At 38.1% G+C, this 12888-nt stretch overlaps 1 protein-coding gene across 6 annotated transcripts in view; it reads left to right on the top strand.

The window, feature by feature from the left end:
• MSH3 (mutS homolog 3) overlaps positions 1–12888 on the top strand; it is a 190218-nt gene that overhangs the window by 13691 nt on the left and 163639 nt on the right. For all 6 annotated transcript variants that reach the window (XM_073344375.1, XM_073344373.1, XM_073344377.1 and 3 more), the window contains exons 5-8: positions 204–320; positions 1120–1237; positions 4503–4648; positions 5983–6149. In XM_073344375.1, the coding sequence (XP_073200476.1) occupies positions 204–320; positions 1120–1237; positions 4503–4648; positions 5983–6149 (548 nt within the window). The remainder of the gene's footprint in view (positions 1–203; positions 321–1119; positions 1238–4502; positions 4649–5982; positions 6150–12888) is intronic.

The following is a 12888-nucleotide window of genomic DNA, read 5'->3' on the forward strand; positions in this document are numbered from 1 at the left end:
TTAGACTTCTAGTACCTCAGTTCTCCTGCTTAGCATTCCACAACACACCGCCATAGTTTTGGTTAATAACTGATTTACAGTAACACTTTTTGACAAGTCTGTATTCACACAGCTCTATCACAGTTACCAAAAGAATCTAGACAGAGAATATGAAGTAAGAGTGACCCTAATTGTTGACTGATTATTTTTTTCATACTTTGCAGATTGCAGCAAAGGAGCTAAACATTTACTGTCATCAGGATCACAATTTTATGACTGCCAGTATACCGACCCACAGACTATTTGTTCATGTACGGCGACTTGTAGCAAAAGGATATAAGGTCATTTTTTTATTTAATTAGATATTGTTAAAACCAAAATAGTCTCAATCCTCACTGAAATAATTGTTGATGTCATATGGATGTTCTCACTTGAAAGATACAAAATATGAAACCTTTTAATATTTTACTGGAAAAACATATGACAAACTCCTTTTCATTCAGTGCTTTCTATATACAATGTCTAGGAACCTTTATGATTTTTATTTATGTTGATTCAGGCCGCCTCCGTTGGTCTCACAATATTTCAGGGTCCATTTGACTTTTCTGGAAGCAGTTCTGCCTGTCAGTAAGTGATAGAAAGTAGGACAGAAAGCACTTCCTTCATCTCTCTCTCTTTCTCCTTTCTGTTTTCCTTTTTTTCTTCTCAACCCATGTTTTTTCCTCTCTCCTTTTGCATTGTTGTTAATCTCTCTGTTGCTAATCTCTTTCCCTTCTTTCCCCTCTATGATCATTTGAGTCTTTTTTGTACCTCTTATTGCCTGATGTTCTGGTGAACTTTACTATCTACAGTGAAAGAATTGCTGCAGCAATTCTTCTCTGACAGGTGGCCAACCTCTCAAGCTAAGTTGTTTCAGTATAAACCATGAGACAGTAAGGGCAAGAGGAGAAAGGAAGTTGCAGGTAAGCTGCAATTCTGTCATACTTGATGGTCTGAATTAGTAGGGCTGGTTCTAGCCCTTCTCCCCTCACAAGCACATTTTGGTTTAATATTTGTATCTCTTAAATTAAATTTTTTGTTTAAAGTTGGTTATCCTTTTTTCGTTCATTAGTTAACATATTTTTTTTGTGCATATTATAGGTGGGAGTTGTAAAACAAATGGAAACTGCAGCACTGAAGGCTGCTGGAGAAAATAAAAGCTCTCTCTTTACTCGAAAACTGACTGCTCTCTATACCAAATCTACACTTATCGGAGAAGATATCTTTTTTTGATGTGTTAATTATTTTGCTTTTATACTAATCTTCATTGTGCTCTGTGTTATGCAATGTTCAGTATGGGTTGTGTGTGTTTGAGATTTTTTTGCCATAGTCCTTCAGTATAAGAGAGCACGTTCCTGTTAATTAATGGGCGTAGGTGGGTGGGAAGTGCTGACTGTTTTTTTCCCCTCTGCATTGGGAAGGTTCTGGCTGCATTGTCACTTCTGTATTTACAGCAGAAATTTATTCAATAGGACTGGGAAATAGAGGATGGTGAAATGTTAAAACTATCAATATTTGTGAGTTTCAGATGTTTTGCAATAGCACTGGACTCTATTGCGGGATTGCATTATTGGAGCACTTTTTGGAAATGGCAGTGCATCCAATTCCAGTAGTTTAAAAAAAAAAAAAAAGTCAACCTCTGGAAATTTGTTGCTAGAAATGAGACTTCAAGAATCAAGGGCTTCCTCATCTTAACCTTTAATATTTTTGGGTATGCAGTAAACACGAGAGGAAGATTTTCTGTTTGCATAGCCCAGGGGGGGGAATTACTTATATGATCTCTCCCCCCCCCCAAAAAAGTCATTGTAAATCCCTTACATTGGTGCATATTTAGTGGCCAACACTTAATATAAAAGGAAATCAATGGCAGCAGCAAATAAGGTTTCTGAACGGTTTGCTATGCTGTTAAGACAAGGCTAATGATACTCAGGTATACCCACATTTTAGGCTATGGTAGGACTTCATCCAGATTTCATGAAGAATGAAATCTCTCTCAGGTTTTTAAGTGTGTTGCAATAGAACAGAGATTACATCGTCCTCACAATTCTTGGTTTTTTTTGTTTTTTTTTCTCTCCCAAATGAGAAAAATGTACTGCTAGGATTTATGCTGTGCCTTTGGTGATGTCCTGACCAGGTTTTTGACCTGTTGGTAGGTGTAGCATTAGTAATTCTTAATTAGAGGTCTTGAAAGGGGGAAGGATTAAGAGTCTGGAGTCAGCACCTGTGTCAAGGTTCCTCCCCCACTCTGAACTCTAGGGTACAGATGTGGGGACCTGCATGAAAAACCTCCTAAGCTTATCTTTACCAGCTTAGGTCAAAACTTCCCCAAGGTACAAAATATTCCACCTGTTGTCCTTGGACTGGCCGCTACCACCACCAAACTAATACTGGTTACTGGGGAAGAGCTGTTTGGACGCGTCCTTCCCCCCAAAATACTTCCCAAAACCTTGCACCCCACTTCCTGGACAAGGTTTGGTAAAAAGCCTCACCAATTTGCCTAGGTGACTACAGACCCAGACCCTTGGATCTGAGAACAATGAAAAAGCATTCAGTTTCTTACAAGAAGACTTTTAATAAAAATAGAGGTAAATAGAAATGAAGAAATCCCCCCTGTAAAATCAGGATGGTAGATATCTTACAGGGTAATTAGATTAAAAAAACATAGAGAACCCCTCTAGGCAAAACCTTAAGTTACAAAAAAGATACACAGACAGAAATAGTTATTCTATTCAGCACAATTCTTTTCTCAGCCATTTAAAGAAATCATAATCTAACACATACCTAGCTAGATTACTTACTAAAAGTTCTAAGACTCCATTCCTGGTCTATCCCCGACAAAGAAGACTACGGACAGACAGACAGACCCTTTGTTTCTCTCCCTCCTCCCAGCTTTTGAAAGTATCTTGTGTCCTCATTGGTCATTTTGGTCAGGTGCCAGCGAGGTTACCCTTAGCTTCTTAACCCTTTACAGGTGAGAGGAGCTTTCCCCTGGCCAGGAGGGATTTCAAAGGGGTTTACCCTTCCCTTTATTTTTATGACAACCTGGATTTAATTATGTTCAGAGGTAGATACAGTTAAAACAAACAGAAGTGGGTCCTATGGCCTAATAATGAAAGAGGGTAGAGGAACTATTGATGCTGGTAATAAGTGTTTCATATAAAATGAGGTGAGCCTGAATCGAAAGCCAATGGGCTATGAAAAATCTAAATTGGTAGCCTGCCCTTTAATCCTTGTAACTGAAATAGGATATAAAAATGAATTAAAAATAGCTTGTGACAAGCGCAGCTATTTCTTTCTTCCTTTTACTTTGTCCATTCCTTTGTTTTTTGTGACCATTCCCAGTCAGCACCCACAGATTCTTTTAAATTTTTCACACTAAGTAGTTATTAGGTACTAAGAGCTAAAGAAGAAAATTGACTTGACTTGAGCTCACTAAATTAGGATGAGCTAGCCCTATACAACGCAAGATGTGTGGTCTCATCCACTTACCTCTTTTTGTGACTAAACCCATTCTCCTGTCTACTTCCTGCCAGCCATTCTTCAGGTTTGGTACACTTGCCCTCTTTGTGAGGTCCTGTGTGCCAGGAGGGAGACGAGACAAAAGAAAACACATCTTCTGTTTATTTCTTGATTAGGTCATCCTAAAACTGCAGTTAGGGAAAAGGGTACTAGAAGTTAAAACCCACAAATCAGGGAAGCAACTTGCTGCGTAATTGTTTAATGGAGCAAGGGCATTATAATAAAATACTGTTGGGTTTTTTTTTGTTTTTGTTTTTGTTTTTTTGCTGGAGACACCAGTGTGACTCTAGTTACTCTTGAAATGTGTTGGAAGGCTCAGGTAAAAGCTAGTGGAGTGAGGAACAACACTGGATGACACCTTGCATGGTTTGAATGTAATATATAAATGCAGGTGATCTTTTGCTCTCCACTGCTACTGCTAGGACACTAGTGGTCTCCGTTGCAGACTGTTGCTACTACATCAGGTGCTAGCTTGCTGTCGTGTGATGCTCATCAGCAAATTTTGCTCTTTACTGTCAATTGCACAAGTTTTACAAGCTGGCTAGTAGGCTACGTCGTCAGAGTGCTACTTACTGAGCAGGGACAGCACAAAGACAGTAGGGAATTTAGTATCTGCAACAGCCTGCGATTGTTTGAATAGAAGACTCCAGACAGAGGATAAAGACTGGTGTTTTGCTGAGATGATGATGATATGTATGCGTACACTGTGGGGATCTTTCAGTGGGCATGGGTCTAAGGCAATCACTAACTTTGATTTTGGTGCTATGTCAGGAATTTGAAATTGACCAGTATCCACACCACCTGAGTCAGTTTTATGTAGGAAGGAGGCTGTCCTCTGTCAAGTTGGTGTTTCTGTTGGGTATATGGAATACTATTATATTTATCCCAGAAAGAAGATTGTTTTCGGCAACCATCACTGGTTTTATCCATGTGAACTATTAGTTGTTTTTTTTAATATTTATCAAATGTGAACCCTTTGCTGAAGCTAGATGATCCTGTAGATGTTGAAGAAATAACGGCTGATGTCTCCGATAACTATCTTCTTTGTATCTGTGAAAATAAAGAAAGCTTAAGAGACAAGAAGAAAGGGGATGTTGTCATAGGCATAGTGGTAAGTTGTCTTTGTTGAGGAATCTGAGTTTATGGTTAGGGCTTATTTTGTGATTTATCTCTGTGTTTTAAAATTCCTTTGTGATTGTCTCCCCTGACAGTAACGGTGTTTATAAGACATAATGCAAAGTTTTTAATGAATGCTATTTATATCTTTCAGTTCATATGTGAATTGAATGAGACATTTTATATATAAAAAATCAAAAACGCTTGAGTTGATAGCCTGAATTATATATCCGGTGTACAAGGCATATCACTTTTGCTCATGCATAATTGCTTGAAAACAGTGTTTTATTCAAATAAAAAAAAAAAGACAATATTAGAGTTAAAATATGTTTTGTAAATTGTTGAAAATGTTGTCCCTCGTAAGTGTTCAAAACACTTACACTTGTTGCTGACTGCATCTGTTTCCTCAGTAAATTGCTCTTCCTTCACAAAAGTTTAGTAATGAGATTCACAGTCGTCTTAGACTTCAACTTTTGATTTTCTTTGGAGATTCTGAAATGAGAACTATATACTAGGCAAATAGTGACTAAAATGAGAACTGACACTCTGTCTACTGATAGTTCGTTCATTCATTCATTCATTTTGTTTACAGGTTTTCTGATTGTACTTGTCATTGTGGTATCTGATCCAGTATGTATCTGTCCCAGTTATAAGTGGTGGTGTACTGTGTCAGTCTGAGGATATTCAAGAGAGATTCGCTCAAAAGCTTGTCTCTTTCACCAACAGAAGTTTGACCAATAAAAGATATCACTTCAACCACCTTGTCCCCCCTCAGTTGTAAAAGCACATTTTAGAAAGGCATCTCATTTTTAGGGAGAATCCTGTCTAAATTCCATAGGTTTTCAATTATGTGGATTTGCATTGCCCCTTAATAGTGACAGAATTTGAGCAATGACATGTAAAATGAACCAATGCTATTCAGACTTCTTAACATTTTTTAAGACATCATTATCATCCTGTTTAGACTAACATTTGGGCTTTCAAAATTGTTAGGATAGGACCTATGTTCTCTACATTTGAAATACGTACGTATTTTTAGTTTTCCAATGTCGCCAAGAAATTGTGGGACTGGTGGAGTCATCGTTTTTGTGTAACACGCCATTAAGTGTGTGTGAAATTTCCTTGCTGATTTGTTAAAACTTATAATGATTGACTAACCAAAACTATTCTCTGAGCTTTGCGTGTGCCTGCTGGCAAATACTCAAAAATTGTCCTGCACACTCAGAATCAAGCGTAAGAGATTCATTTTGGCTTTTGCTGCCCTAGCAAAATACGATGTTTGTCAATGGCAAGGTAAACACTCTGTTTATATATTTTTGTATTTGACAGGGAGTCCAACCCACTACTGGGGAAGTAGTTTTTGACAGTTTTCAGGACTCCTCATCTCGCTTAGAATTAGAGAGTCGAGTTTTGCGTCTGCAGCCAGTTGAACTAGTACTTCCATCGGACTTGTCGGATCAATCTGAGAGGCTCATCAGCAGTATAACCTCTGTAAGGTATGGTGTTACATTATGTTGCAACTTGGGATCTGGAAGCCAGCAGTGATGCATAGTTGTCTAAGACCTTCTCTGAAATTTTCACAGTTCACTGTTTGCATAAATACCCCCTTAACTAACATGATCTATCTAATATAAGTAATGTGGACATCACTGTGGTATCTGAATGTGGTGATGAGCCACTTGTGCATCTTATACCTTTTAAGATCTCTGAATGATTTGAGGCTTTTTTCCTCTACAGCACTCTTTGTTAATTGAATATGGAGAATTAAATACCTGTTGGAAAGTTTTGGTATTTCCTATCCTATTAGACTCTCTTAAAACTGGTGGGACAGAAGTGTTATGGCCATTTCATCATGTACATTTCAACATCTCCCTTATGTTTTTAATGACAGATGTTTCAAAAGAAGACTGGAGGCTCCTTTTCAGTGGCAAATTTATTGTGGTATTCAGTCTGGATAAAAATAGACCATAAAGCTGTAGCTGGATAGCATAGCTATGGGACCATAGGACAAGAGCACGACATCCTTCTAAAGGTGGCTTGTGAGCTTGCGAAGCCCTGCTGACATCCCTTATGGTCGCCATTTTTTTCTGAGAATGTAGTGTTACTTTTTTTAATGGTTTAAAAACAGTATCTAAATGTTCAAGGAACTGTTTTTTTAGCTTTTAAAGAAGCCATAGAGTTTTTCTCCTTTCACAGAGGGAGTCAAAGATGATGCTGGAACTTGGCAGGTCCCATGAGTTCCTGAACTTCATCCTGCAGGACTGCCATGCTTTTTAACTGATTGGTTTGTAGGGACAGCTTTCCTGTGTTTTTACAGGAATTGGAGGAACAAGAATATATGAATTTGAAATGTAACTCTGCTTTTCTGGATTTAAACATTATTGGTTGTGTGCAATCTGCATTTCCAGACCAGACAAAAATTCTATGACAGATGCCTAATTATGGGAAAGAGATGTATATTAATATTTGAACAAATTAGCCAACTTGTAGAGGTTTGGAATTGCTGGCAGCTGGGAACAAGAAGACTTGTTCTTTGTCCAAATGGAAAAATAAATTAGCAGATGGTTTGATGAAAGGGAAAAAACAGTTGTGCATATATTTATTTCTTGAAAGCAATATCCTGATTGATAGATCTCTCTTCAAAAGGATTTATTGACAGGTTTTTAGCAATTTACATGGTGCCAGTTTGTAAAAAGATAGACTTCCTGTTCTAGGGAAAATACCTCTGGTTTAAAATAATGCAGCTGCTAGTTTTGTTAGTAACGTTTTAAGCTTTTATGACACGTTGGATAGCAAATTCCTCAGTTGACTGAGTGTTGACACAATTGTTGAGGTAAGATGCAAGCTAAGAAGAATTCCTCAAAATTAAGGAGGAGACTCTACATTTTGCTGAACTTCAGGTTTTTTCCAAAATGTTTCAACATTAGGTTTGAAGTGTTCAGATTTACATTTTGTTATACTTTTATTTCAGGTAGTTATATTAGGATGTTACTTATATGCATAATCTGGCAAAAAAGGTGTCCTAAACACCATTTACCAGGCAGCTAAAATGAACAGTTTTGTGCCTCTTTAGGAGTTGCCTCAGTTGTCTAAGAGAAAGTGATACTTCATGTTATCTGCAAAATGTCATCCTTGTTGTGTGTTAAGGCAGCCAGCATATCCAATTATATTTACCACAGTTACAAAGTGCATCTGATTATTATTTGATTAGAGATTTGAGAGACTTTTGATAGTCCTTTGTATTAGTCAGATATGAATTGGACAAAATGCTGTTTCCCATCTTGCTTGAAAACATTTGTCATGTTAGATCGTGTGTGTGTATATATATATTTATTTTCTAGAAAAGATATTGGCCCTGTTCACTGAGTCAAGTTTGTCTGCAGTTTTAGGGTTTTTTAATTAAAAAAAAAAAAAAAGTGATTGCATATTCATTGCCCATGCTGACGAAAGGTATAATATAGCTCCTCAGCATGGGTGGAGTTGCAGATATTCCAACATACTACCATTAACATAGGATTTCCTTCAAAGGCATCACCACTGTAGAGAAACGCTACTCTAGTACTGTGACTATACACCTGATTTTGGAGTCTTGTATTACAAACTTGCAATTGGCATGTTCAATGCCAGAGTTAGCTAATTAGAAAATGTGGTGGGAGGCAGCTTTAAATGTACTTTACAATAAAAAATAGAATAAAATGCCATAAATACTTCAAGTTGAATTTTCTGGCCAAAGTATGTGTAATTTGGTACTTACATTTTTCTTGAATATTCTGGACTTGCACTTGATTATTTAGTCAGACTTTCTGAAGATAATTTATGGTGGAGGTGTCAAATACAGAGTTGAGATTGACTGTGTCCTGTTGCCCATGTATACAGTTAGTATGGAAAAAGATACTGCAAGTGATGGACAAGGTTGTAGGCAGAACAATATCACTGGCTCTTTTTAAAATTGTGTAAAATCCATGATATTCTGCCAAGAAATGGCTTCCGTCAGAAATACAGTAAAGAAAGGATTAAATTCACATGCCCCTTTCCCACTCAAAGCCAGAATAAACAGACTTTGTGTATAGAACTCTGTGTGAGCTGGGGGATGAAATCCACCCCCAAATTGCAGGCAGGACATAAGAGAAGCGTAGCAGCTGTTTGAAGTCTTAGACTGAAATAAAGGCCTCAAGTCCTTCACATCTCTTAGGTGGTAGGATTTATGGATACTGGATTTACATAACTGTGTATTTGATGTCCACAGCTTGGCCCCTCTCAAACCACCCTTATGCACTGGACTATGTAGAACTGGCTCAGATCCCAGCTTTGCCTTTGAGAGTCTGAAGGAGGATCTCAGATATCTAGCCTTTGATTTTCTTGGACAATGGAAATAGTTAGTTAGTTTGAGGGTGGATTGATTAAATCAATGATTTTAATAATAAAAATGTATGGACTTTGAGAGATCATATAATCCATCCCTCTGTGCTGCGGCAGGACCAATTACTCCCAGCCCATTCCTGACAGGTATCTTTCCAACCTGTTCTTAAAAACCTCCAACAATGGGGATCCTACAACCTTCCCTGGTAAAGTACTCTAGTACTTAACTATCCTTCTAGTTAGAAATTCTTTCCTAATATCAAACCTACATTTCCCTTGCTGCAGATTAAGCTGTTATTACTACTTCTCCTACCTTCAGTGGACAGGAAGAACAATTGATCACATTCTCTTTACCACATCCCTTATGTTTGAAGACTATCAGGTCCCTTCTCAGTTGTCTTTTTTTCAAGTCATGCTCAATTTTTTTTTAACCTTTCCTGATTGGTCATGTTTTCTAAACCTTTTATCATTTTGTTGCTCTTCTCTGGACTCCAGTTTGTCCACATCTTTCTTAAAATTTAGCAGCTGGACACAATGTAACAGCGGGACTGTACTTCATCTTGCAGATTCTGACACAACCTTTTTTGCATGTTTAGGGCAGATTTCGATGGCCTTTTTTATTGCAGTGACAGTGGTCTGACAAGTGAGTGACTTGAAGTATCTCATTCTCTCTTCCATACCTTCAGTTCTTGCGAGAAAGGTAACTTTTCAGCTTTGCCTGGAATTTGTTCTCCTTTCAGTCCGAACCTGGGTATTCTCCTTCAAATCCCCCCCGAACGCACTGTATGAGAAGCTGCACTTCTTGGATGTTAAACTTGTACTCAAGTTTTATCTTTCTGGTGAAGTAGCATCTAAAATCACTATTACTAGAAGGGTTGAAGGGTGTGTTCTTGTGGTCTTTGATCAAGATCAATATGATCAGGCTGTCTTGATCTGAGTTTGAGAGATGACATTTGACTAGAGAAGGCTCTGCTTCATGGACAGTGTACACCGAAGCATTGATTTCCAAGGTGTGTAAGATAACAACGTGGGCATCTCTCTGCTCCTTTATATGTATTAGTTGACCTCTCTGCTTCTCAGATTACCTCCTTTTGCTGTCTAAGGGCCTACTAGCAGCCCAAGAAGGTAAATACATCTCCTAGTGTTACTGCTTGCTACACCTGCTGTCTGTCCATTAATCCATTGTCAAAGGGGGGAAAGTGAGAGAGATGCAACAAAGGAAGATAATTGACCAGTAGTTGTTTGCTGTAATCTCTTTACCCATCCTACATCTCCCACTCCCTTCTAGCTAATGTGCTCTTGCTTGTTTGTTTAGTACTATTTTTGCTATCTTGTGTACCGTTTCCTCTGGCTCTAGAAGTTTCTCTAACCCAAGGTACGGTGTTTAGGTTGAGGTTTATGTACTTAGGGGTGGGATTTAGGAATTCTTTTGCCTCCTTGCTTCCAGTAGGTGGCACCATAATGCTTTCTGTCCCTTAGTCAGCTATCAGAATGGGGAAAAAGGGAAATAACTAGTAAGTAATTTCCCCTTTGTAATCATAAAGAATAAAATTGAGGTCCTTTGTGTGACTGGATGGTGAATAGAAATAAATGCTGACTTCAGTAGTAATAATTTGGAGTTGCAACTTTGTTTTAATTAGACATGTTTGAACGTCAGAGACAAGTCACTGCTTTAGGATTAAAGAAAAATCTCAGTGGGGTGGTTGCATGCTGTAACCCCCAATAAACAATTGTATAAATGCCTAAAACCCAGATTTGCAGTGCAAATTGATGTGTTAAGCTGTTGTAATTTTCTGGGACGGCCATTAAGGGTTTGGATAGATACCAAATGGAATTATTTACAAAACTGAAGAAGTTAAGACACTTTGTAAAACATGCTTTGTTTCATATACAACTTAATTATTTTTCCTCATTCCCCTAAGGAAATAATAGTTGGTTTGTTTTTAAAGAGTTATGAGTAGGATTGGTATTTGCACCTGTGTGAATATACAGGGGTAATATCACAGTTTTTTTAACTTTGTGGTATGCTGTGAGGAATATTCTGATGGGCTTCAGGGAAATTTTCTAAGTTTCTTATTAGCGTTGGCCTTTAGGCTCCATGAAGGAAAATCATAGCTTTCATGTAAAAAAAAAAAAAAAAAACCCCACAAAAAATACCTGAGCTACTAGCTCCTTGACTTGCAGAGAGAGCTTGGAAGATGTTAGCCTATGTAAATCAATGTTAATTGATTGTTACAGTTGAAAAGAACATGTAGCTTCCCCACACTTAATTCTTTAATGTACAGTAAGTCAGTTAAGCTTAAGGGGTGTCCCAAAGAATCACCAAAAATTGAGACTTGTGCACAATGATGTGTTCATAGTAGGGAGGAAACAGTGTGTTTGGAGTGGGCAACAGACATGGCGGTGCTACTTGAAAATGCTATAGACCAGGGGTTGGCAACCTTTCAGAAGTGTTGTGCCCAGTTTTCATTTATTCCCTCTAATTGAAGGTTTCACGTGCCAGTAATACGTTTTAACGTTTTTAGAAGGTCTTCTTCTAAAAGTCTATACAATATAACTAAACAATTGTTGTATGTACAGTAAATAAGGTTTTTAAAATGTTTAAGAAGCTTCATTTAAAATTAAAATGCAGAGCCCCCCAGACTGGTGGCCAGGACTCGGGCAGTGTGAGTGCCACTGAAAATCAGCTCATGTGCCACCTTTGGCACGCATGCCATAGGTTGTTTACCCCGCTATAGACCATTGGCTCATTGCCAAATGGGTGTACAGCAGTCAACTTCCCCCCTGTGACTGCCTGCCTGAGCTCTAGCATTGAGTTTGAAGAGCTGGTACTTAGAGGAGATATGGGGTTCTATCCTGCTGCCAACACCCCTACTCCCAATCAAGGGGCCTTACTCTCCTACATTTATCCCCTCGTACCAGCCTGGAGAGACTGCCAGCAGTTAGCGGAGGCCTGTACATCTTGAGCTATAAGGGACACATTCTCTAACTGACTACTAGTATAAGGTCATGTATTGCTCACAGGTGCAGAAAATTTTTGAGGGAACTCAGTAAAATTTTGGCATCATGTTACTGGTACAAAGTTCTAGAACTTAACATGTGGACAATGAGACTTCAAGCCTGAGGTGTAAAAGACTGGAAAAAAGTGTACATGCTGTATTTTAAATTTTGAGCTGTCTAATCTGGTTATGGAATTAAGTGTGGCCCAATAGATTTCAGATGCAGCCAGGATCAATCTTGAGGCTACAGCTGATGTCAGAGTAATTGCTGGTGCTTTGAGCTTGCCTAATTACAGAAATAATTTGTAATTGCTGTATTAAAATGGAATTATCATTTAATTGTTAAAATATTATTTGGAATGAATGAAAAAAAATATAATGAGAGAGAGATCTATAGATATAGATAGGTATAGATATTGATTTTAAATTAAATTTGTGAGTTGATTTAATGCTTATGACAGTCAATGACAAATAGTCCTGGTTTGAGCCAGGCAGAATAGAAACTGCCAACTACACCAAACAATGTGATATTTTTGTGATTGATAGAGGGAGACTGCAATTGGCTAATAACATCGGAGTTATTCTGTTTTGAGTCCAACCTAGGTTTCCAGAGTTGAAAAATAAATGCGCCTCACTTACTGTGCTTGGCTGTGCTCTAAATGTGCACTTACTGTAGGATCACAATCTACATTAATTACTGTATATGCTCTATCATAAGCCGGTTCGTTTATAAGCCGGCCCACCCAAGATGGATAAGTGAAAATGGAAAATTTTTATGACCCATTCATAAGCTGACCCTTTATTCAGGGGTTGGCAAACTTTGGCTCCTGGGCCATCAGGATAAGCCGCTGGCAGGCTGATATGGTTTGTTTACCTT

Source organism: Lepidochelys kempii, chromosome 5 (genome assembly GCF_965140265.1).
Source record: "Lepidochelys kempii isolate rLepKem1 chromosome 5, rLepKem1.hap2, whole genome shotgun sequence".
NCBI classification, from domain to species: Eukaryota; Metazoa; Chordata; order Testudines; family Cheloniidae; genus Lepidochelys; species Lepidochelys kempii.